The sequence below is a fragment of the Erythranthe guttata genome, chromosome 8 (genome assembly GCF_056151865.1).
Source record: "Erythranthe guttata isolate IM_541 chromosome 8, IM_541, whole genome shotgun sequence".
Lineage (NCBI taxonomy): Eukaryota > Viridiplantae > Streptophyta > Magnoliopsida > Lamiales > Phrymaceae > Erythranthe > Erythranthe guttata.
In genome coordinates, this window is record NC_142540.1 from 17,707,655 (window position 1) to 17,733,186 (window position 25,532).

Genomic DNA, 25,532 nt, shown 5'->3' on the forward strand with positions numbered 1-25,532 from the left:
AGTTATGCTTTAAATACCAAACACTGCCACAATCCGCGAGAATGCACTTTTGCACGTGTTTGGCTTGGTTCTCGGCTTCGCTTCCAAAATCGTCTCGAATCGGCAAAAATAGCTTATCTTTACCTAAAATATAAATAAAACAAAAACAACATAATATATACAAATAAAGCCGAAAACTCGGACGAATGAAGACCAAAACACGAAGATTAGATAAGTAAAAGTTGTGCAAAACGAACACTTATCACACCCTCAAACTTAGATCTTTACTCGTCCCGAGTAAATCAAAACAAAACTACGACACAAAAACAAAAACGACAAACGAAAGAAAAACTAAACCTAGGCCACTAACGTAGGGAATCACGATTGCATTTAGCGTATGCAACAAGCCGTTGAACCCCTGGGTACCCCCAAAGGACGAGTTGTGTCTCGTGAGGGTTTTCAGACAACACACCCACAAAGTTGCCGGATTGGTCAAAGCATTGCAATTAATTCCAAAGATGAAACGAGCTAGATAACCTAAAATCTTAGAATGGCATACGGCTTAAGGTATTCGACTTTCTTACCGACGCAATTAGTTGTTTCTACACCAAAATAACCGAAAAACTTGATACGCGTAAAACCTACGTATAAATAACCGCAAGTGTACAGTATCGCGTTTTGTAGAATAGTGAATTCCAGATATCGATCCACAGGGAATTAAGTTCCTAAATCTACCAAGTACTGTAATTATACTATCCTAAACTCTATCTAGACGAAGGAAATACTGGGGGATGAAATGAAGCAAAAAGGAAACAAAAATAAAAACAACGGTCCGCCAGTATAATCGAGGAATTCCGACGTGTGATGGCTTCTAGGGTAAAATCCACCAGTGTACTATCGATAAAGATCTACAAATCCGAATCTAATGTCAATTCTATGTTCGCTAACCCAGACACTAAAGTACCCTAACCCCCGTCTCCAGTGTAGTTAGAGTCTACCCACAGGTCCGACGTCTCCGTTCAGAACCTGATATTAAGAGAGCATTTAGGTCAAGTCCTTAAGGGCTACCCGAGGTGCATCACGTCTCCGTTTCCACAACCCGAGCTATGTTTTCCTAAAATCAAACGAGAAATCCTCTCTCGAGTTCATCCCCATTTACAATCAATTCAACTGTTGGCCAAACAATCGAAAGCATTTAATACAGGAAAACATAAACAGAATCAAAGAACGACAAATAGATCACAGATCTGGAAATCAAAATCAATATATACAAGGTTTCATTTCCCTAAAAGAAAATGCTCAGTTCATTACAAACATAGCATCAAAATGAAGAACACGAGAAATCATAAACTAAACGTAAAGAAAAGCTTATGAAAAACCCGAGTCGAAACCCGAGTCGAAGCTTCCCGCGAAGAACTGGCGAGAACCGAAGAAAAACCGAAGAAGAAGTCGAGAAGATAATCGAGATATTGAAAATGAAAAAGAGACCTTCTATTTATAGTGAAAAATCAAAGAAAAATATCTAGTCTCGATTTCTGTGCCCAGATCGCGATCTGGGCTTCTTGGATCGCGATCTGACAACCTCGAAAACTGCCCACCGCCTTCCCAGATCGCGATCCAGGAAGTGCGGATCGCGATCTGCCCCAACTTTTCGCTGCTACTGGAATTTGCCACCAGATCGCGATCCGGTGATTCTGGATCGCGATCTGGCCTCTGCATAAACTTCAAACACTTTTTTCACCCTTTTTCAGCCCGAATTCGACAATTGTGCATTTCACAAAAGTTGTAGCCCTTGAAGTTATCTTTCTAAATCCACTTGAATCAGCCCAATCGGAGGTCGTATGCAAAAGTTATGCTTTAAATACCAAACACTGCCACAATCCGCGAGAATGCACTTTTGCACGTGTTTGGCTTGGTTCTCGGCTTCGCTTCCAAAATCGTCTCGAATCGGCAAAAATAGCTTATCTTTACCTAAAATATAAATAAAACAAAAACAACATAATATATACAAATAAAGCCGAAAACTCGGACGAATGAAGACCAAAACACGAAGATTAGATAAGTAAAAGTTGTGCAAAACGAACACTTATCACACCCTCAAACTTAGATCTTTACTCGTCCCGAGTAAATCAAAACAAAACTACGACACAAAAACAAAAACGACAAACGAAAGAAAAACTAAACCTAGGCCACTAACGTAGGGAATCACGATTGCATTTAGCGTATGCAACAAGCCGTTGAACCCCTGGGTACCCCCAAAGGACGAGTTGTGTCTCGTGAGGGTTTTCAGACAACACACCCACAAAGTTGCCGGATTGGTCAAAGCATTGCAATTAATTCCAAAGATGAAACGAGCTAGATAACCTAAAATCTTAGAATGGCATACGACTTAAGGTATTCGACTTTCTTACCGACGCAATTAGTTGTTTCTACACCAAAATAACCGAAAAACTTGATACGCGTAAAACCTACGTATAAATAACCGCAAGTGTACAGTATCGCGTTTTGTAGAATAGTGAATTCCAGATATCGATCCACAGGGAATTAAGTTCCTAAATCTACCAAGTACCGTAATTATACTATCCTAAACTCTATCTAGACGAAGGAAATACTGGGGGATGAAATGAAGCAAAAAGGAAACAAAAATAAAAACAACGGTCCGCCAGTATAATCGAGGAATTCCGACGTGTGATGGCTTCTAGGGTAAAATCCACCAGTGTACTATCGATAAAGATCTACAAATCCGAATCTAATGTCAATTCTATGTTCGCTAACCCAGACACTAAAGTACCCTAACCCCCGTCTCCAGTGTAGTTAGAGTCTACCCACAGGTCCGACGTCTCCGTTCAGAACCTGATATTAAGAGAGCATTTAGGTCAAGTCCTTAAGGGCTACCCGAGGTGCATCACGTCTCCGTTTCCACAACCCGAGCTATGTTTTCCTAAAATCAAACGAGAAATCCTCTCTCGAGTTCATCCCCATTTACAATCAATTCAACTGTTGGCCAAACAATCGAAAGCATTTAATACAGGAAAACATAAACAGAATCAAAGAACGACAAATAGATCACAGATCTGGAAATCAAAATCAATATATACAAGGTTTCATTTCCCTAAAAGAAAATGCTCAGTTCATTACAAACATAGCATCAAAATGAAGAACACGAGAAATCATAAACTAAACGTAAAGAAAAGCTTATGAAAAACCCGAGTCGAAACCCTCGTCGAAGCTTCCCGCGAAGAACTGGCGAGAACCGAAGAAAAACCGAAGAAGAAGTCGAGAAGATAATCGAGATATTGAAAAATGAAAAAGAGACCTTCTATTTATAGTGAAAAATCAAAGAAAAATATCTAGACTCGATTTCTGTGCCCAGATCGCGATCTGGGCTTCTTGGATCGCGATCTGGCAACCTCGAAAACTGCCCACCGCCTTCCCAGATCGCGATCCACGAAGTGCGGATCGCGATCTGCCCCAACTTTTCGCTGCTACTGGAATTTGCCACCAGATCGCGATCCGGTGATTCTGGATCGCGATCTGGCCTCTGCATAAACTTCAAACACTTTTTTCACCCTTTTTCAGCCCGAATTCGACAATTGTGCATTTCACAAAAGTTGTAGCCCTTGAAGTTATCTTTCTAAATCCACTTGAATCAGCCCAATCGGAGGTCGTATGCAAAAGTTATGCTTTAAATACCAAACACTGCCACAATCCGCGAGAATGCACTTTTGCACGTGTTTGGCTTGGTTCTCGGCTTCGCTTCCAAAATCGTCTCGAATCGGCAAAAATAGCTTATCTTTACCTAAAATATAAATAAAACAAAAACAACATAATATATACAAATAAAGCCGAAAACTCGGACGAATGAAGACCAAAACACGAAGATTAGATAAGTAAAAGTTGTGCAAAACGAACACTTATCACACCCTCAAACTTAGATCTTTACTCGTCCCGAGTAAATCAAAACAAAACTACGACACAAAAACAAAAACGACAAACGAAAGAAAAACTAAACCTAGGCCACTAACGTAGGGAATCACGATTGCATTTAGCGTATGCAACAAGCCGTTGAACCCCTGGGTACCCCCAAAGGACGAGTTGTGTCTCGTGAGGGTTTTCAGACAACACACCCACAAAGTTGCCGGATTGGTCAAAGCATTGCAATTAATTCCAAAGATGAAACGAGCTAGATAACCTAAAATCTTAGAATGGCATACGGCTTAAGGTATTCGACTTTCTTACCGACGCAATTAGTTGTTTCTACACCAAAATAACCGAAAAACTTGATACGCGTAAAACCTACGTATAAATAACCGCAAGTGTACAGTATCGCGTTTTGTAGAATAGTGAATTCCAGATATCGATCCACAGGGAATTAAGTTCCTAAATCTACCAAGTACCGTAATTATACTATCCTAAACTCTATCTAGACGAAGGAAATAATGGGGGATGAAATGAAGCAAAAAGGAAACAAAAATAAAAACAACGGTCCGCCAGTATAATCGAGGAATTCCGACGTGTGATGGCTTCTAGGGTAAAATCCACCAGTGTACTATCGATAAAGATCTACAAATCCGAATCTAATGTCAATTCTATGTTCGCTAACCCAGACACTAAAGTACCCTAACCCCCGTCTCCAGTGTAGTTAGAGTCTACCCACAGGTCCGACGTCTCCGTTCAGAACCTGATATTAAGAGAGCATTTAGGTCAAGTCCTTAAGGGCTACCCGAGGTGCATCACGTCTCCGTTTCCACAACCCGAGCTATGTTTTCCTAAAATCAAACGAGAAATCCTCTCTCGAGTTCATCCCCATTTACAATCAATTCAACTGTTGGCCAAACAATCGAAAGCATTTAATACAGGAAAACATAAACAGAATCAAAGAACGACAAATAGATCACAGATCTGGAAATCAAAATCAATATATACAAGGTTTCATTTCCCTAAAAGAAAATGCTCAGTTCATTACAAACATAGCATCAAAATGAAGAACACGAGAAATCATAAACTAAACGTAAAGAAAAGCTTATGAAAAACCCGAGTCGAAACCCTCGTCGAAGCTTCCCGCGAAGAACTGGCGAGAACCGAAGAAAAACCGAAGAAGAAGTCGAGAAGATAATCGAGATATTGAAAATGAAAAAGAGACCTTCTATTTATAGTGAAAAATCAAAGAAAAATATCTAGTCTCGATTTCTGTGCCCAGATCGCGATCTGGGCTTCTTGGATCGCGATCTGACAACCTCGAAAACTGCCCACCGCCTTCCCAGATCGCGATCCAGGAAGTGCGGATCGCGATCTGCCCCAACTTTTCGCTGCTACTGGAATTTGCCACCAGATCGCGATCCGGTGATTCTGGATCGCGATCTGGCCTCTGCATCAACTTCAAACACTTTTTTCACCCTTTTTCAGCCCGAATTCGACAATTGTGCATTTCACAAAAGTTGTAGCCCTTGAAGTTATCTTTCTAAATCCACTTGAATCAGCCCAATCGGAGGTCGTATGCAAAAGTTATGCTCGAAATACCAAACACTGCCACAATCCGCGAGAATGCACTTTTGCACGTGTTTGGTTTGGTTCTCGGCTTCGCTTCCAAAATCGTTTCGAATCGGCAAAAATAGCTTCTCTTTACCTAAAATATAAATAAAACAAAAACAACATAATATATACAAATAAAGCCGAAAACTCGGACGGATGAAGACCAAAACACGAAGATTAGATAAGTAAAAGTTGTGCAAAACGAACACTTATCACACCCTCAAACTTAGATCTTTACTCGTCCCGAGTAAATCAAAACAAAACTACGACACAAAAACAAAAACGACAAATGAAAGAAAAACTAAACCTAGGCCACTAACGTAGGGAATCACGATTGCATTTAGCGTATGCAACAAGCCTTTGAACCCCTGGGTACCCCCAAAGGACGAGTCGTGTCTCGTGAGGATTTTCAGACAACACACCCACAAAGTTGCCGGATTGGTCAAAGCATTGCAATTAATTCCAAAGATGAAACGAGATAGATAACCTAAAATCTTAGAATGGCATACGGCTTAAGGTATTCGACTTTCTTACCGACGCAATTAGTTGTTTCTACACCAAAATGAAAGATAGACTCAAGAATCCGTAATTAAACAATAAACACAATCATCGAGGGTTTTGAGTAGAAATGTGGGTGAAAAGTAAGTTTTGATTCAGAAATTCAAAAACTCGAGTTGGGCATAAGTAGGTCTATTTATTCAATAAGAAATGACAACAACAATATTTTTGGTGATTTTCATCACAATTTTTTTTTTTTTCATTTTTTTTTTTTTTTGAAACGGGCATAATCGTGACTCGTGCAAGGCTCGACACCACTGTGTTATCTCCCTGACCCATGTATCGAACTTTAGTCCAAGAAACCCCCAAGCTCGAAAGCTCGAGGGACTTAGGTGACGAGGTGCACCCAACGGGTTAAGCTCGAGTCAGAAAGGCGGGGAAATCAGAGCGTGAATCACAACAATACCACAAATTATTATTTTTCTCTTTTTTTTTTTTTTTTTTTTTTTAACATCGAACATAAAATAAAAGCGTAAAGACCATTGATAGAACTTTTAGCCAACAACTGGAAATCGTGAACACATAATTCAATTCTAACTCGCCCCCCAAACCTCAGACTATTGTACCCCTCAGAAAAGTGCGCTCAAGCTTAATCGGAAAGGATTCGAAAGGCTATCCACACAAGTTGCAAAAACGCAGTCGGAAGGTACATCTATAACTAGCCGGTTATCCATAATTTCAATTTTAAAATCAACTAGCCCATCTACTAATTCATTAATTGCTTTGCTTCAATAGAATCCGGAAATGCAACTTACACTCGATCCTAAATGAAATGCATGTGACAAACATAACACAATTACGGAAATTGAAGTACATAAATGAAACTAAATTATATGATATGCATGCAAAAGACCAAATCAAAATAAGCTAAACTCACCCCCAAACTTAAATCATGCATTGCCCTCAATGCGAAAAATAAAATAAAGGAGAAAGAAATACGCCCTGAACAGTCGTGCCGCAGATTGATCAGTGTTCTACGGTTGCAAAAGTGTTCTTTGGTTGCACGGGGTGCCATGAATTTTGGCACCGATGGCGAATTGCCGGAATTGTCTAGACTTCCCGACTTCTTACTCTTCTTTCCTTGGGGACAAGATACCGGCAAAAATCAAGAAAAATGGGTGAAATTAAACTTTAAACCAAAAAAATGCAAAAATGACACAAAGAAAGAAAATAAATGACGATAAATAAATAATGGGTTGCCTCCCATTCAGCGCCTGTTTTACTGTCGACGGCTCGACACAATTTGGACGGATTATGTCCAATCCAAAACCTTGTAGATTGCGCATCCATCCGTCAGTCTTGATACATACTTTGCAATCATATCATGGACTAGATTGCAATCTTTTAATGACCATCCCAACCCATGGTACTTTTCGTTTGCTGTGGAAATCAGTCGGTAGGAGACTAGGATGGGTTGCTTGCCTACCGATCTCTCAAACTCGTACACAAGATATTCGAGCTTTGGAGTAAGCTCTACCTCAAATTTGAAACTCGTCTCCTCGCTCACACTCAAATCCGGAGTAGCAATGTGGATAGGATTTAGTTCGTCAAGTTCCTCTACCATCATCTTCATCCCACTCTCATCACACGCAAAAGTATCTACAGAACTGGGATGAATAATTCCCTCAAGGTGCTCAACCTCGTCGTTCATACGAAAATCTATAAATACCTCGTTGTCTTCATACAAGATGGTCGGATGTGGTTTATGAATGTGACATCTCTGAAAATTTTCGAAAATATTTGCCAAAAAGTGGAGTTCTTCTTGTAGATAGCAGAAGTGCTCATTTGTTTGTGCAATTCCATTTTCTGGGTTCAACCTTCGATGTCTTTCAATATCCTCCAACTCATGTTGAATGTAATCAGCTCTGGATTGAATCTTGCAAAGAGAGAGATCATAAATCGAGGCCATCGATGTATACAAATCTGCTATAAAAATAAAAAAAAATCAAAAGAAAAAAAAAATGTCTAAAGTAAAGTAAGGATAGTTGGTAACGATATTAGTAAATTCAAGATTAACTAATTCCCCGGCAACGGCGCCAAAAACTTGATACGCGTAAAACCTACGTATAAATAACCGCAAGTGTACAGTATCGCGTTTTGTAGAATAGTGAATTCCAGATATCGATCCACAGGGAATTAAGTTCCTAAATCTACCAAGTACCGTAATTATACTATCCTAAACTCTATCTAGACGAAGGAAATAATGGGGGATGAAATGAAGCAAAAAGGAAACAAAAATAAAAACAACGGTCCGCCAGTATAATCGAGGAATTCCGACGTGTGATGGCTTCTAGGGTAAAATCCACCAGTGTACTATCGATAAAGATCTACAAATCCGAATCTAATGTCAATTCTATGTTCGCTAACCCAGACACTAAAGTACCCTAACCCCCGTCTCCAGTGTAGTTAGAGTCTACCCACAGGTCCGACGTCTCCGTTCAGAACCTGATATTAAGAGAGCATTTAGGTCAAGTCCTTAAGGGCTACCCGAGGTGCATCACGTCTCCGTTTCCACAACCCGAGCTATGTTTTCCTAAAATCAAACGAGAAATCCTCTCTCGAGTTCATCCCCATTTACAATCAATTCAACTGTTGGCCAAACAATCGAAAGCATTTAATACAGGAAAACATAAACAGAATCAAAGAACGACAAATAGATCACAGATCTGGAAATCAAAATCAATATATACAAGGTTTCATTTCCCTAAAAGAAAATGCTCAGTTCATTACAAACATAGCATCAAAATGAAGAACACGAGAAATCATAAACTAAACGTAAAGAAAAGCTTATGAAAAACCCGAGTCGAAACCCTCGTCGAAGCTTCCCGCGAAGAACTGGCGAGAACCGAAGAAAAACCGAAGAAGAAGTCGAGAAGATAATCGAGATATTGAAAAATGAAAAAGAGACCTTCTATTTATAGTGAAAAATCAAAGAAAAATATCTAGACTCGATTTCTGTGCCCAGATCGCGATCTGGGCTTCTTGGATCGCGATCTGGCAACCTCGAAAACTGCCCACCGCCTTCCCAGATCGCGATCCACGAAGTGCGGATCGCGATCTGCCCCAACTTTTCGCTGCTACTGGAATTTGCCACCAGATCGCGATTCGGTGATTCTGGATCGCGATCTGGCCTCTGCATAAACTTCAAACACTTTTTTCACCCTTTTTCAGCCCGAATTCGACAATTGTGCATTTCACAAAAGTTGTAGCCCTTGAAGTTATCTTTCTAAATCCACTTGAATCAGCCCAATCGGAGGTCGTATGCAAAAGTTATGCTTTAAATACCAAACACTGCCACAATCCGCGAGAATGCACTTTTGCACGTGTTTGGCTTGGTTCTCGGCTTCGCTTCCAAAATCGTCTCGAATCGGCAAAAATAGCTTATCTTTACCTAAAATATAAATAAAACAAAAACAACATAATATATACAAATAAAGCCGAAAACTCGGACGAATGAAGACCAAAACACGAAGATTAGATAAGTAAAAGTTGTGCAAAACGAACACTTATCACTTTTTCACACACAAATTTATTTTTGAGGAATTTATAGTGTCGTTGCACATTCAACTCTCAAGTTTTTTTCCTGCAAAATCACCTGATAATTTCCACATTATTATAAATTTTATATTATAACACACTAAACAATAGAAATTATGAATTCCACTAATTCTGATGTGAAATTCAAATTTCTAATTTTTTCGAATCCTTTTAGAACGAATCGTAATTGATTTTTTCACACCCGACTGCTTCTTCTTTTTTCTTCCCGGGATATTTAGTGTTGTTGCACACTCAACTCCCAAGTTTTTCCGCAAAACCACTAGATAATTTACACTTTCATATAATAGCTCACAAACTACTGAACTACACTAAATTTATTTATTTATCAACAATATTTGATAATGTATATAGAGAGTAAGAACCCTAAAAAAGTCAAAAGCTTAACTAGAATTAGCCAAACCAATAAATAATAAAATAATCAAGAAACTAAGTAATAGCAGTTGACTTATTAACCACGATTCCCATTTTTCTCTCTCTCTCTCTATATAAACACAACTCCATCTCTCATCTCTCTCTCTCTCTCTCCCTCTCTCACTCTAAACCACTGTATTCAAATTTCAACACACACACACACAAACACACACACAAACATACACACAAAGAAACATGATTTGTCTATACGCAGAAAACAATCTATCCACTATTACATTAATTTTCTACACGTTCATATGCATCCCATTCCTCCAAATAACACAGTCAATTTCAAGATTCTTCATCTTCCTGGTTGACCCACACCACCAATTATCAGCAGCAGCAGATCAAAGCATCAGCCATTGTCAACCAGATTGGGAGCTCAATCTCCCACTCTCCCAATTTCAAGAACTCGAACATAGCTCCACTGAACAAGTGTGCTCCATCTGTTTGATGGAATTCCTCAGAGAAGACACTGTCAACAAACTGCCCAGATGTGGCCACGTTTTCCACATGGAATGCCTCGAAAAATGGCTCGACCGATGCCGATTCACCTGCCCACTCTGCAGATCTTCTCTGCTTAGCGTTCGTTCGTCTTCGCCATGCAAAACACGGGCTTCTCCGCCGTTATCGATCAATCTGCCCGCCCACGATTCTTAGCTATCTGTATTTATGTACACGCTCATGATTTCGAGGGCCGGCTTACGGTTGTTCGAAATTAGTAGTCCTATTTAACGGCTGCTGTTTCTATTGTAAATTAATTGATCTCGACCGACATGTTTTGTTGTCCTCGCATGAAATATATATGTTTGTGGTTCTACAATTTGAACCACCTTAATTAATTTGTGAAGGTTGTGATTATTACAGAAGATTGATGTTTTTAAGGTCGAATCGATGGCGTATAGGAAGCGTAGTTTTTAGGACAAAGGGGCTAACATATATAAAGTAGTGTATATATATATAATTAATATTGATATTTACATAAGGAATTGAACCATTGTATATTAATCTAATTTGAGTATGGCCAATGAGATTCTTGTACTCGGTTTTCGATGGAATCGAAAAAATCAAGAAACTACATACGAGGGATTTGAAGAGATTAAGATAAAGGGACGATGCTTTGAATCTCGAACCGTGCAAGTTATTGCCAAAACTTTTTTCTTTTATATACTTAAATAGATCGTCCGAAGATTAAATAAACACGTAGCACGATTTAAACACGTAGCAAGATTGTTCGAAGATTAAATAAATCGAAGTACGGACTTCTCAAGCTGTTGATCGATCAAATTAAGCTAGGGTAAATTTGCTAGTTTCTATTGTTCAAAATAAATTTTATTTTCCATTCATTAACCGTAATTCAGCACCTCGTAAAAAACGAACAATTAAAACATACAAAAAATACTTCAAATTATTCAAAAAAAGCTGTCTAGCCAGCCAATTGCAGTTAGCAGTTAGCAGTTAGGAAGCTTCTTCAAAACTGATCCTAATTATAAAAAAAAAAAAAAAAAAAAACCCTATTGCATGCACATGACATTTTTTTCTGCAAGAGCAAAGGTATTTTGAATTAATTGTAAATATATTTACAAAAAAACATTTTCAACATGGTTTATTAGCAGTGCAGCTCAAGGGGCCCGCATTCGCCGTCAGAGCGGGGGCCATCGCACCGTCAGCAACCGGAAAGGACTGCGCTCCGGTGTAGCCGGGTGCACAGCTCCCGTATCCCGATGGAACAAAATATGCACCGTTGAAGAATTTATCTCTTGATGATCTCCATTTCCAGTTATTCCACCCGCTTGTCTCTCTCTTTGTAACCTGTTAATTAATTAATGCTTAATTTTAATTAAATTTAGCAATTAGCTTAATTATCACTATTAAATTTTATTTAGGGTAAATTACGAAACCCCCTGAGCTTAGACTAAATAACGAAAAACACCCCAAACTATTCGTAGTTACCAAAATTCTCCTGACATTTGTTTAATTTATGTCTTACACAAACCCCCCCTATGGTGTGACTTTTCACAAAAAAATGTCGATTTATTCTACCTCCTGCATCAATTTCTCGAAGATATCATTAATGAAGTTGTTCATAAAATTCGTGGCCTTGCTCGAGATCTCGATGTAGACTTTACGTATTTCAAACTTTTTCTTTTATTTTCACGTATTTAACCGAAGTGTATAAATTATAATGGACTTTACACATTTTCTATTTAAAAACTCAGTCAATAGTTAGTCAGTGGGTTTTTTTTAGTAATTATGGATAGGTGGATGGGTTTTTAGTTATTTTGCCTAAGTTTAGGGTGTTTTCCGTAATTTACCCTTTTATTTAAATTCAAGAAAAAAATGTGGATTTACTTGTTTAATGCCAGGATTATTGGGTGCCATAAAATAGTTTCCTTCACTGAAAATTGTTGGATTAGCACTCCCGCCAATAGCGTACATTTCCCACTGTTCGTATCTGTTGTTTGCCACGTGTGCGTATCCTAACCTAACCCTGTTTGTGATAATAAATAAATAAAATAATTTAAATACTTAAAAAATACTCCATATGATAAAAAACATAAAATATAGAAATTATTATTAATTTTTTTTTGATTAAAATTAAACATATATTGCACGTACCTTGGCATTCTTTGAACCAAACCAGGGCCGAAATGGTTAAACACTACTGTTACCTTAATACTTTTGTCCTCCAAATTGTTATCCTCGTGTCCAAACAACATTACCTGCACATTTTTTTTTAATTATTACAACTTATGTTAAAATTTAAAAAAATAAAATTTGGTAAGTGGTAATTATGCTAATTGAAATAGAAAAACTGATAAAACCGCGAATAAAATACTTACTTTGTCGTGTTGCGTAAAATAGTTGTTAGAGATAGTGATAGAAGTCGAAGCATGAATGACATCGATAAGACCATCGGTGCACCTCGCAAGGTAACAATGGTCGACCCAAATATCCGACGAAGCAAATATATCAATCCCATCTCCATCGGAGCCCCGTCTATGGCCCATATGGGTCGGGCTATTCCTCACAATACCCGAATTCCCGGGCTTACAATCATGCACACTAATCCCGTGTATAATCACATGCTTAACGTACTGCAGCGTTATACACGGACCATTAGCAATCTCCACTTTCACCCCTCTCCCATCGATCGTCTTGTAACTATTCACCATAAGCTCGTTCCCGAGTTCAATCACCATGCTCCTAGCGAAAGTGATCCACAGCGGCTTATCCTGGATCGCACCGTACCGGAGCGTACCGGGCTTGGGAGTTTCCGGGTTGTCCGAAGGATCCGTTACAACGTATATCGACCCGTATTTGCCTCCGATTGCGTTTTTGCCGAAGCCAACTGCGCAGTCAGCTAGGGCTTGACGGTTGGAGGCCCAATTCGATTTGGACCTCCAACAAGAGTCTATTGGGTTCAACACTTTGTTGTAATAAGTACTTGGAGTGCTTGATGAATCAACAATTAGTACTAATGTTGATAGAATGATGATTAAGGATGGGATTAGAGTTGTAAGTGTTTGTTTAAGAGAAGCCATGGTTTTTAATTTTGTGGTGCAAGATTTAGCAAATGGGGTGTTGTTATTTATATGTGTATTTAGGTGGGTGTTTTTTTTTAAATATTAAATTAAATTAAATAAAAGTGGCTTCCACGTTACTATAGGAATGTTTCTTTTGGTCTTTTTTGGTTTTTTGGCTAAAGATTCTGAGGAGATAATAGACGTGATTGCACGAGGTGTGAATCTTCAAATGTTTTATTTATATAATTATTTATTGTATATTGATTACTGATTTTTTTATAATTATTTATATTTAGAAGGGATATTTATTATATTAAATAAGTTAATTATATTTTTATTTAATTAGAGTTTCTTTTGCGTGACATAATTCATTAGGCAGGCAAAGATTGTGAGAGAGTGAAAATTGGGGCATGTCCTAGGATTACTACTAGACATCAGGATTTGTAATAAGAACTGAAATTGGAATTAAATGAATTATTTATAAGAAAATAAACAGGCAACAATCTTTTGTGACATTTAATTCAAGTACTAATAGAAGCTTAATGCATATTTTTTTTATTTAACTATATTATTTTAAATTTAAATTTCCGACAGCTCTCCACAGAAGAAGCACATATCACTCACTTTGTCAAAGTCTGGATGAAGAAACAATCCTTAATGCTAAGTGGATTACGCCTACTTGTTAAATTAGGAATTTAAATTAATTAATTAATTATTTGATGGAAAATGAATTAATTAATTTGATGGCATTGAAGTAAACCTAGTTTGTACATAATAGGTCATAGAACCGTACTCTTTTTCTCTTTTGATCTTTTCAGCCTTGTATTTTTATTTAATTTTTGTAACTCTACCTCCACTACTAGAAATACAAAAAATAAAAAATATATAGGATATTATTTTATATTGCATTTCTTTATCCATATATAAGTGTACTAGTAAATATTTAAAGTAGGTTTAATTTTAAATAAGCGAAAAAAGAAAAACTTAAAAAAAGAAAAGGAATAATATCTAATGGGCCAAGGCCCATGGATCGAATAAGACCCAAGTTGATTTTTACTGCAATCATATATTTATTATTTATTTATATTGGCCCGAATGGATTTAATGATTTATCAATATCTTTTAATTTTAATTTTATTTAGAGGTGCTCAATTACTCAATTAACTAGTATTACACCCGTGCGATGCACGGTAAATATATATTTTAAATTGATGATTGAAAAGAAATATATGAATATATACAAATACATAGATTTTTTCGTGTCATTATGTATGAATATATAAGATGTATCGGGACAATTACATATTTTAACTATCTAACAATCAATGTTAACTTTCTCAAAAAAAAAAAAAAAACAATCAATGTTAACGCTTAAATGGTCACACATAATAAAATTTATATATGTTCCAATACGCGTACGGCGTACTAATTGATTCCGGGTGGCTCCTACAGTACCTTTTGCCTCTTCCTACCCCATTGATTTTGACCATGATTCCCCTTAATCATTTGTTGTACTTAACTTGCTCTCACTCACACACACACACACACACACACACACACACTCTGCCCCAGACACATATGTACAAACAATGGAGTTTTGAAGAGTAAATTTTAGAGTAAATGAGCCTGTGTACTCTGCCAATGGATTTTTTAGGAGCAAGTCTCACCTGAGAAAAACTACATATGAAAAAATGAAAAAAAGTAAATGTAATCTTTATTTTTCAATAAAGAATTAAAGTAAATGAATAGAAACAAAGTGTAGAACAGCTAAGGATGTGAATCCATGTTATCCGTAAATAATTTTCAATCTGCTCTTTCGCAGTTGCCTTTTTCGTTCGTCGTCCTCATTGACACAACATAGCTACTACAATCACAGATGAAAGTATGACAACATACTACACCATATATATATACATATATATATATATATATATATATATATATATATATATATATATATATATATATATATATATATATATATTTATATTTATATTAACAACATAGCTACTACAACCACAACTCCTACACCATAAAAATAGAAGCAAATGGAAAAACTACTCTGCATTCTTTGTTTCTATGTACTGCTTATTAATCAAGCACAAAACAAAGATCCATTTATAAAGACTGAACAAACTGTGGAAAAAATAAAATTCTTAGCAACTCAGAAAAGACTGACCGACAAGCCGCATAGGAAAGAGGGTAACAGTTGAAATTTCAGACGACTCCCCATTGTGAAATTCAGTTAGGGAAAAATAAAATCGTAAAGTTATTAGCAACTCCAAAGAAATCCACATAAACCAGCCTCTAGTTGTGAACGATTGCACCCGTTATTTGCATGAAAACCCATGGAAGAAGTCAATAATATAGTTTATAGTATCTTAGAGTTAATAATGTTAATCAGTAGGATGTATATCTTCATCTTATTAGCACAGGAAATTCACATTTATTTATCTGCTTATTTATTTCCAAAACATAGAAGTATTATTATATGCCTAAAATTCAGAACAAATATACAGATTCATAGTACATGTGCAGAGTGGAAGTAAAGAAAATGAAAACAAATTATTATCAAGTAAAAGGGTGTCCTAAATGTTATAATTATTATTGAGAGATAAAGAACAACTTGATAGGAAAAAAATGTTAAAATTACAGAATTGTATAACCTCTATGATTGAAACGTATGCAGTGGTTCATCACTACGGTTTTTCAGGATACAAATAATCAGTAAATATAATAAAATTGAGTCTACGTTTGCCAACTTTATTCATGTAAGGTAAACCTCCGAATACAAAAAATCAGTAAATATAATAAAATTAATGAACTGAACCAAACATCCAATTAAGCCCTAAAACTATTATCCCTAGAACTGATCACAAAACAAATTCTTAAGAATATACCCTTAATTGGTTGTATTCTGCAGTAATGACATCTAGTTTCATAAATTCCTTGGTGAACATTTACCCTTTCAATGCCAAATTGACACTCACACAGATGTTCTGAGGATGGAAGAAAGAAAAACAATGCTAGGTTAATTTGTTTGGAAAAATTCAATGAAATGCATTTATAAAGAAATACCTTGTCATTTCATCTCCATCCGACCAAAGTATTGGCACAAACATGAAACCCCAATACCTTAAGAACGCAACTGAGCCAACATTTGCTTCATATTCTTCTAGTGGAGCAACCTAAAGTTATTGTTGATAAGCATAGCAAACCTTTAGTCTTAGAATAGATGATACACTATCAGGTCTTCATCAAGCGTCATGTCTTCATTAAGCTCCGGCGCGGCGGCGGCGTTGACAGCACGGGTGCATTATGAGATGTCAAATTGTCATGGAGATCATGAATTAATCCATCGGCATACTCGTGAATTACCCAATTGGCGATTTTCATCGAAACAAAACCTTAAGTTTCTTGCCTAATGTGACTACAGAAAGGTCAATTTCACCATGTCAAATTTACCATAAAGCCAATAAGAAGTAAATGAAAAGCATATATATATATATATATATATATATATATATATATATATATATATATATATATATATATATATATATATATATATATATATATATATATATATATATATATATTTCATTCCTAAAACAGAGTAATTTGAAAGTATTATAATTAAAATTGAAACATAATAGCATATATTAAAGAACTATAATAATTAGAAAAGGTTAAGACTGTACAATTCCTTTATAAATACAAAAAAAAAAAAATAGATTAACCCGATCTGAGGTCTCATAATTGTGGGTATTAATTAACTGTAATAAACCCACCAAAAAAGTTGTGAAAGAAAAAGATGGAAAATGATAATGGATGAGGAATTAAAACAACAATATAACATGCAAAGTCGGAACAACTCTATTCTTCATAATTTTCAACCTTTCCATGTTTCTTAAGCCCCAAAATAACATATAGATTGCCTAAAAAATCCCCCAGTTGTGACAATAATGCGACGCATAATCTGTAAACTAATAAATATATTAACAAAAAAATAACTACCCTTGAACAATTCGGATTTTGTGAAAAGGTTTGGAGAACCTAGAAATTCACAAATTAACGAATTAAATAAAGTGAAAACTGAAGATCTTTGTCATTGTTTATGATATTGATTTGAATGAAAGAATTACCTGAAAATGCGAGCCGAGAGGGATTTTGAGATGAATTGCGAAATATTTTCGAAGAACAGGAAGATGTATGATCTGAATGCAGACGGTTGAATGGAGAAGTTGGGAGAAGTTATGAGAATGTGTGCAGAGGTATTTAGGATACGGATAAATTGTAAAAAAAAATTACTGCATTTTATTTTTCTTTCTACTAAATAATTACAATAATTGCCATTAGGGTTTGAAACCCTAAGGAGAGCCACGTGGCAGCATATTAGGCCAAGGATTGTCTTTTTATATATATATAGATTGCATTTTTTTTTACTGAAAATCTGATAGAAATATAAGAAATATAATAAAAAAATATCAATGGAAATAAACGGAACATGAACAATCTAGAAGCAGTTGTGAGACAAGATTCGCCTTCAGCCACACCAGCCGACCAATCATCAACCCCAGAAATGGCGGCGGCGGCTTCCGCCGCGGAAGGCATGGCGGCGTCGGCGCTGCGGTCGGTTATCCAGAGGGTTAACCAGGCCGCCGAGCGGTCCAGCCGTCAGGCTGACAGGATCCGAGTTGTGGCCGTGAGCAAGACGAAGCCGGTTCCCCTCCTCCGCCAAGTGTACGACGCCGGCCACCGCTTCTTCGGAGAGAATTACGTCCAGGAGATCGTCGAGAAAGCTCCTCAGGTTTCTCACATCTCTTTCTCTGTTGTAATCCGATCAATTTTAGGGTATTGGTGATTAATTATTCGATTAGGGTTCAATTTTAGGGTATTCGTGTTATCAGGTGAACACTAATCATCGGATTTTTATTCTGTGTTTAATTGCAGTTGCCGGAAAATATAGAGTGGCATTTCATTGGGAATTTGCAGAGCAATAAAGTGAAGCCACTTCTAAGTATGTTCAGAATCCCTTCCCTCTGTAAATCACATTCATTAATTCAATAATGTTAGGGTACAGATGTCCAACACTAATTTTATCTTCATCGAAATCGTAATACGAAGCTCGATATGAAATATTTCGTTCTTGCTAAAACAATTTGAATGAGAATGAACGATGATATGTGAGTAAAAGAATTTTATGTTCGAAACAAAAACAAGTACGGAATTACCGATTGAGAACAAGCCCTTTTTTTCGTAATTGACAGTCTAATGATAAAAATAAGTTACTCTAATGTTCGTGTAAATTTTACATTCTAATCCATACAATTCCGATTTTTTTTTTCGTAGCTGGTGTACCAAATCTTGCCATGGTGGAGACTGTAGATGATGAGAAGGTAATATTAATACCTTTTGCATACCCTTTTTGGGGCCGTTTAATTTTTCGCTGTTTTAAATATTGTAATGTTTTGTACTGAATTTTTCCACCACAAGCCATAAGCCATAAGCAGATAAGCTGATACACGTACACCTATAAGAAGACATTTATTTGCACTTCGACAGGAGGTAGTTATCCTCTAATTGCAGCCACATTTTGAGTGTTTTCTCAATCTGGGGTTCTTTTTTTATCTCGAAACATAATTCAGTCCGATCAATCCATCCTCTAGTTGGATGGCATAACTAATAGAAATCAAGAATGCAGTTTCATTAATCGGAAATCAAGTTATAGTTACACTTTCAGATCTGGCAAAACTAAAATGTCAGTTTAAGGAACTCCATTTTGCTTTCTTTGATCAGCCAAAACTAAACGATCAAATTCTAGTTTGATATATTTTATTTTCTTCTGTAATAGTTGTGACTTGTGTGATATTATTTACTGATTTACCGAATGTATTTTTTTTCCTCTGCAGATTGCAAATCATCTTGACCGTGCAATTGGAAACATCGGAAGGAAACCTTTAAAAGTATTGGTCCAAGTAAATACGAGTGGTGAAGAATGTAGGTAACTTGAGTATGTTTTAATTGACGGGATTATTTATTTATTTATTGATAATAGAACCAATCTATATAATGTTGACATATCATTCAAAAACTTAAAAGTAAGGTAAATCATTTTTCGCCTTACATTCTGTGCAGCTAAATACGGTGTAGAACCTAGTGGTGTTGTCGAGCTTGCCAAACACGTTCGTACAAACTGTCCTAACCTTGAATTTTGTGGGCTTATGACAATAGGAATGCCAGATTACACTTCTACCCCCGAGAATTTCAAGGTATTATAAATTTTTAACCACAATTTTTGTTTGGTGATCATTGTAATTCTTGAATATTATACGAAAAAAAAAGTGTCCTAATTTCTTCGAGTTTTCGAGTTTTCAGACATTGGCAAACTGTAGAACCGAGGTTTGTAAGGCACTTGGGATAGCAGAAGAGCAATGCGAGCTATCAATGGGCATGTCTGGCGATTTTGAGCTCGCCGTGAGTATAGTAATGCTACTCATTCTTTTTCAAAAAGATAACAATTGATGTAAGAATTAACGAACTACTCGTGTCGTTATTGCAGGTTGAGATGGGCAGTACAAATGTTAGGGTTGGATCTACCATATTTGGTGCGAGGGAATATCCAAAGAAATAATCGAATTAGATTTGCAGCTCTGTATTATTATTGAGAAAGACATCAAATTTGTTTATCTGTGCAGATATCATCACAACACAGATGCGCTTGATCTCTGCTGTTTGAGTTCGGACCTTAATTTTTTTCGAAATGTAGGATGTTTAATTAATTTGTTGGTTATGTGGTTGTTGTCGTCTGTATTTGACCTTTTGTCACGGACTTTTCATGGTTATTGAGACGCTACACCAGGTCATACACATCGGGTGATTTTTAACCATCGATGTGGTTAAATAACCACCCACTAAGCACACCTACACATGGGAGTGTGTTGTGCTCGTTCGGTTTGGTTTCGATTTTGGTTTCCGGTTTTAAGGGTTTCACCCGATGTGTTTCACCGGGTTTGTTTTCAATTTTGGTTTTGGGTTTTCAGGTTTCACCCAGTGTGTTTCATCGGGTGTAGCATCAAACAAACCGACTTCTCAAAAAAATAATTGCATTTGAGCCCATCGATAAAATGTATAATTCATTCAACTCCACTTAATTATAGGCTCAAAAATAGGCACTCTGAAGCCCAATTTGTATGACTATAGTAGTTAAAGTTTAATGGGCTTCTCTTAAGCCCAATTAGTTTATAAATTATATTAACAATTAACGAATTACAATTAGTTAATTTTTATTTTTAAATAAAATTTGTATAGTCAACGGAGTCGTTGACTTTAGTAGTTACCGTCTTTCAATGCAGGCTTACGAAAGTTTACCATGATCCATGAACAAGCTGAAGCGCACCTACTTCCACCATCCGAAGCCACCGCCGCCGCCGCCGCCGCCGGTAACTGCCGCTGCAACCACCACCAAAACACTCAATGCCACAATCGGCCGTCTCTCCGCCCAAGGCTTCCACCGCGATGTCCTCCTCACCTTCACCACCATGCTCAAATCCCCCACCACCACTCCTCCAGACGCCTTCACATACCCATCCGTGCTCAAGGCCTGCACTTCTCTCCGCCTCTTCTCTCTCGGCCTCTCGCTCCACCAACGCATCATCGTTGATGGGCTCCCCTCCGATCCCTACATTTCTTGCTCGCTGATCAATTTCTATGCAAAATCCAGCAACGTTCACTATGCACAGAAGGTGTTCGATGTAATGCCCGAAAGAAACATTGTCCCATGGACCGCCATTATCAGGTGTTACTCTCACGCCGGGGATATGAAAAACGCATTCTTACTATACAACTCCATGCATTATGAAGGTATCCCGCCTAGTTCGGTCACAATTTTGAATCTGCTTTCGGGTGTTTCAGATATTCGGCAAGTCGAAGTTTTGCATGCTTCTGTATTCAAAAGAGGATTTTTATGTGAGGTGTTTCTAATGAATTGTTTGTCGAGTATATACGCCAAGTGTGGAAGAGTAGAAGAAGCTAGGGAGTTGTTTGAACTCTTGGATGAGAAAGACATTGTTTCTTGGAATAGTTTGATTAATGCCTATTCCACAATCGGAAATCTTGTCGAAGTTCTAAATCTTTTTTTCCGAATGAGAACCAAAAATATCGAACCCGATCAACAGACTTTTGGGTCGTTGGTCTCCGCCCTTGCAAGAGAGGGTAGTTTTGAACTGGGAAGAGTTGCTCATGGGCAAATAGTGACTTCTGGATTCGAATTAGACAAACACGTGGGAACTTCGCTTTTAGTTTTCTATTCAAGATTGAATAAAGTGGACCATGCATTTCAAATTTTCGAACAGTCAGATGATAAAGACGTAGTCTTTTGGACAGCCTTGATTTCCGGGCTTGTACAGAACGATGCTTCCGACAAGGCGTTGAGAATGTTCCGGAAAATGTTGGATTCGAGAGTTTTCCCAACTTCGGCAACCATAGCTTGTGTACTTGCAGCTTGTGCACAGCTCGGTTCTTTTAAACTCGGGAAGTCAATACATTCTTACATGTTAAGACAAAAAATGTCTTCGGATATCGCCACACAAAATTCACTTATCACCTTGTACGCGAAATGCGGTCTATTGGAGCAGAGTTTCGCAGTTTTTAGCATGATGGTGAAAAGAGATATTGTCTCGTGGAATGCAATAGTTGCTGCTTACGCACAGAATGCGTATTTAGATAAAGCCGTTTATTTATTCCAAGAAATGAGGACAGCTCAACAAAAACCCGATTCAATAACCGTAGTGTCACTTCTCCAAGCATGTGCTTCACTCGGAGCATACAATCAAGGGAAATGGTTCCATAACTATGCTCTCAGAAACAACCTAGGACCGTGCATACGTATAGAGACAGCCTTGGTTGACATGTACGCTAAATGCGGCGATCTAGAATCTTCTAGAAGGTGCTTCGACGGAATGCCACGTCACGACACGGTTTCTTGGACCGCGATTATCGCGGGGTACGGCAGCCATGGCAGAGGGATGGAAGCTTTGGAGATGTACTCGGAGTTTCTACGAAGTGGAGCCCCACCTAATGATGTCATTTTCTTGGCAATTCTTTACGCGTGCAGTCATAACGGGCTCGTTGAAAAGGGTTTGAGCTTATTTGAGTCAATGGTAAACGAGTACAAAATTGAGGCCAGGATTGAGCACCTTGCGTGTGTGGTTGATCTTCTTTGTCGAGCGGGTAGGGTTCAAGATGCGTACAGATTCTACAAGGAGAAGTTTCTAGAACCTTCCATGGATGTTCTTGGGATTTTGTTGGATGCTTCTAGGAATAGTGGGGAGGAAGAGATTGGGAGGGTCGTTGCTGCGGAACTTTCCGGAAGCGAGATTGGAGATGGTGGGAAGTACGTGCAGTTGGCTCATAGCTTTGCTTCGAGGGCGAAATGGGAAGGTGTGGGAGAAGCTTGGGTACAGATGAGGCATTTGGGGCTTAGGAAGATTCCAGGTTGGAGTTTTATCGAATTGCATGGGACGATTACGCCCTTTTTCACGAGACATAGTTCTCACCCTCAGTATGTGGATATTGTGTTTATGTTGGGGAATTTGAATGAGGAGAGTAAGGAAGTGGTGTTGACTTGGGAAGATGAAGATCTATCCTTGGATTGTAATGTGCTTTGAAAGGTGAGTGAAAATATTATGTTCTTATTTTTGCAATTGATGGAATTTGGGATTTATTTCAATATATTTCGGTTGTAAGATCTTTTTATATATATAATATAATTTTGCTTGACTATTAAAAAAATAGTGAAACGATTTGTAGGTGAAATATTTCTTTACTATTTATAAATTAGCATCATATATGCTATATATTGAAGTGTTAGAAAATATTTGAATATTTCGGTGATTTTTTGCAAAAAGCGTGTGCTATACTATACGGTGTTTTGTGATTTTATCTGAGTATTCAAAAATTAGTTAAACAATTTTTAGATGAACTTTTCTTTGCTACTTATGAATTAAAATATTCTATACTATATAATTGTGCGTTAAACAATATTAAAAAAAAATATTTGAACATTTCATCATTTTTTAGTAAAAAAATATGTGCTATATAGTATACGATTTTTTGTAATTTTGTCTTGAGTGTTCAAAAATTAGTTAAACAATTTTTAGATGAACGTTTTTTGCTACTTATGAATTAAAATATTTTATACTATATAATTGTGCGTTAAAAAATATTAAAACAACATTTGAACATTTCATCATTTTTAGCAAAAAACGTATCCTATATAGTATACGATTTTTCGTAATTTTGTCTGAGTTTTCAAAAATTAGTTACACAATTTTTAGATGAAATTTTCTTTGCTACTTATGAATTAAAATATTCTATACTATATAATTGTGCGTTAGAAGTATTTTTAAAATATATTTGAACATTTCATCATTTTTAACAAAAAGCGTGTGCTATAGTATACTATTCTTTGCAATTTTGTTAGAGTATTCAAAAATTAGTTACACAATTTTGAGATGAACTTTTCTTTGCTACTTATGACTTAAAATATTATATACTATATAATTGTGCGTTAAAAAATATTAAAAAAATATTTGAACATTTCATCGATTTTTAGCAAAGAATGTGTGCTAAAAGTATACAATTTTTCGTAATTTTGTCTGAGTATTCAAAAATTATTGCTCAAAAAAAAAAAGTATTCAAAAATTAGTTACACAATTTTTAGATGAACTTTTCTTTGCTAGTTATGAAATAAAATATTCTATACTATATAATTTTGCGTTGAGAAAATATTAAAAAAATATTTGAACATTTCATCGATTTTTAACAGAAAACGCGTGCTATGTATACGATTTTTTGCAATTTTATCTCAGTATTCAACAATTAGTTACACAATTTTTAGATGAACTTTTATTTGCTACTTATGAATTAAAATATTCTATACTATATAACTGTGCGTTGAAAAACATTAAAAAAATATTTGAACATTTCATCGATTTTTAGCAAAAAACGTGTGCTATAGTATACGATTTTTTGCAATTTTGTCTGAGTATTCAAAAACTAGTTACACAATTTTTAGATGAACTTTTATTTGCTACTTATGAATTAAGATATGCTATACTATATAATTGTGCGTTAACAAATATTAAAAACAATATTTCAACATTTCATTGATTTTTAGCAAAAAAATGTGTGCTATATAGTATACGATTTATTGCAATTTTGTCTTAGTATTCAACAATTAGTTACACAATTTTTAGATGAACTTTTCTTCGCTTGTTATGACATAAAATATTCTATAATATATATTTGTGCGTTAAAAAATATTAAAAAAATATTTGAACATTTCATCGATTTTTAGCAAAAAACGTGTGCTAGTATACGATTTTTTACAATTTTGTCTGAGTATTCAAAAACCAGTTACACAATTTTTAGATGAACTTTTATTTGCTACTTATGAATTAAAATATTCTATACTATATAATTGTGCGTTAAAAAATATTAAAAAAATATTCGAACATTTCATCGATTTTTAGCACAAAACGTGTGCTATAGTAAACGATTTTTTGTAATTTTGTCTGAATATTCAAAATTAGTTAAACAATTTTTCGATGAACTTTTATTTGCACTTATTAATTAAAATATTCTATACTATATAACTGTGCAGTTAAAAAATATTTTAACATTTCATCATTTTTTAGCAAAAAAACGTGTGCTATAGTGTATGATTTTTTGCATATTTTTCTGAGTATTCAAAAATTAGTTACACAATTTTTAGATGAACTTTTCTTCGCTAGTTATGAATTAAAATATTCTATGTTATATAATTGTGCATTAAAAAATATTAAAAAAATATTAGAACATTTCATCGATCTTTAGCAAAAAACGTGTGCTATAGTATACGATTTTTTGTAATTTTTTCTGAGTATATAAAAATTAGTTAAAACAACTTGTAGATGAACTTTTCTT

General features: G+C 36.1%; 3 protein-coding genes and 1 long non-coding RNA gene across 4 annotated transcripts; 2 read left to right on the forward strand and 2 right to left on the reverse strand.

The window, feature by feature from the left end:
• Nucleotides 1–11,357: 11,357 nt before the first annotated feature.
• Nucleotides 11,358–13,597, reverse strand: LOC105962224 (putative pectate lyase 2). The gene is made up of 4 exons (XM_012986524.2): nt 12,882–13,597; nt 12,658–12,761; nt 12,391–12,529; nt 11,358–11,850 (listed from the first exon to the last, which is right to left on the reverse strand). The coding sequence occupies exons 1-4, from the start codon at nt 13,581–13,583 to the stop codon at nt 11,635–11,637; spliced, it is 1,161 nt and encodes a 386-aa protein (XP_012841978.1). The 5' UTR covers nt 13,584–13,597; the 3' UTR covers nt 11,358–11,634.
• A 2,717-nt stretch (nt 13,598–16,314) lies between these two features.
• LOC148768682 (uncharacterized) lies at nt 16,315–17,841 on the reverse strand. Its single transcript, XR_016033219.1, has 3 exons — nt 17,711–17,841; nt 16,644–16,995; nt 16,315–16,564 (listed from the first exon to the last, which is right to left on the reverse strand). It is a non-coding gene; the product is annotated as an uncharacterized LOC148768682 (long non-coding RNA).
• A 187-nt stretch (nt 17,842–18,028) lies between these two features.
• LOC105962221 (uncharacterized) lies at nt 18,029–20,358 on the forward strand. Its single transcript, XM_012986522.2, has 7 exons — nt 18,029–18,375; nt 18,519–18,585; nt 18,918–18,964; nt 19,478–19,565; nt 19,704–19,837; nt 19,944–20,042; nt 20,128–20,358. Exons 1-7 carry the CDS (start codon nt 18,073–18,075, stop codon nt 20,197–20,199), a joined length of 810 nt encoding a protein of 269 aa, XP_012841976.2. The 5' UTR covers nt 18,029–18,072; the 3' UTR covers nt 20,200–20,358.
• A 489-nt stretch (nt 20,359–20,847) lies between these two features.
• On the forward strand, nt 20,848–23,472 carry LOC105961908 (Tetratricopeptide repeat (TPR)-like superfamily protein). The gene has a single exon (XM_012986170.2). It carries the CDS (start codon nt 20,945–20,947, stop codon nt 23,231–23,233), a length of 2,289 nt encoding a protein of 762 aa, XP_012841624.2. The 5' UTR covers nt 20,848–20,944; the 3' UTR covers nt 23,234–23,472.
• Nucleotides 23,473–25,532: the final 2,060 nt, after the last annotated feature.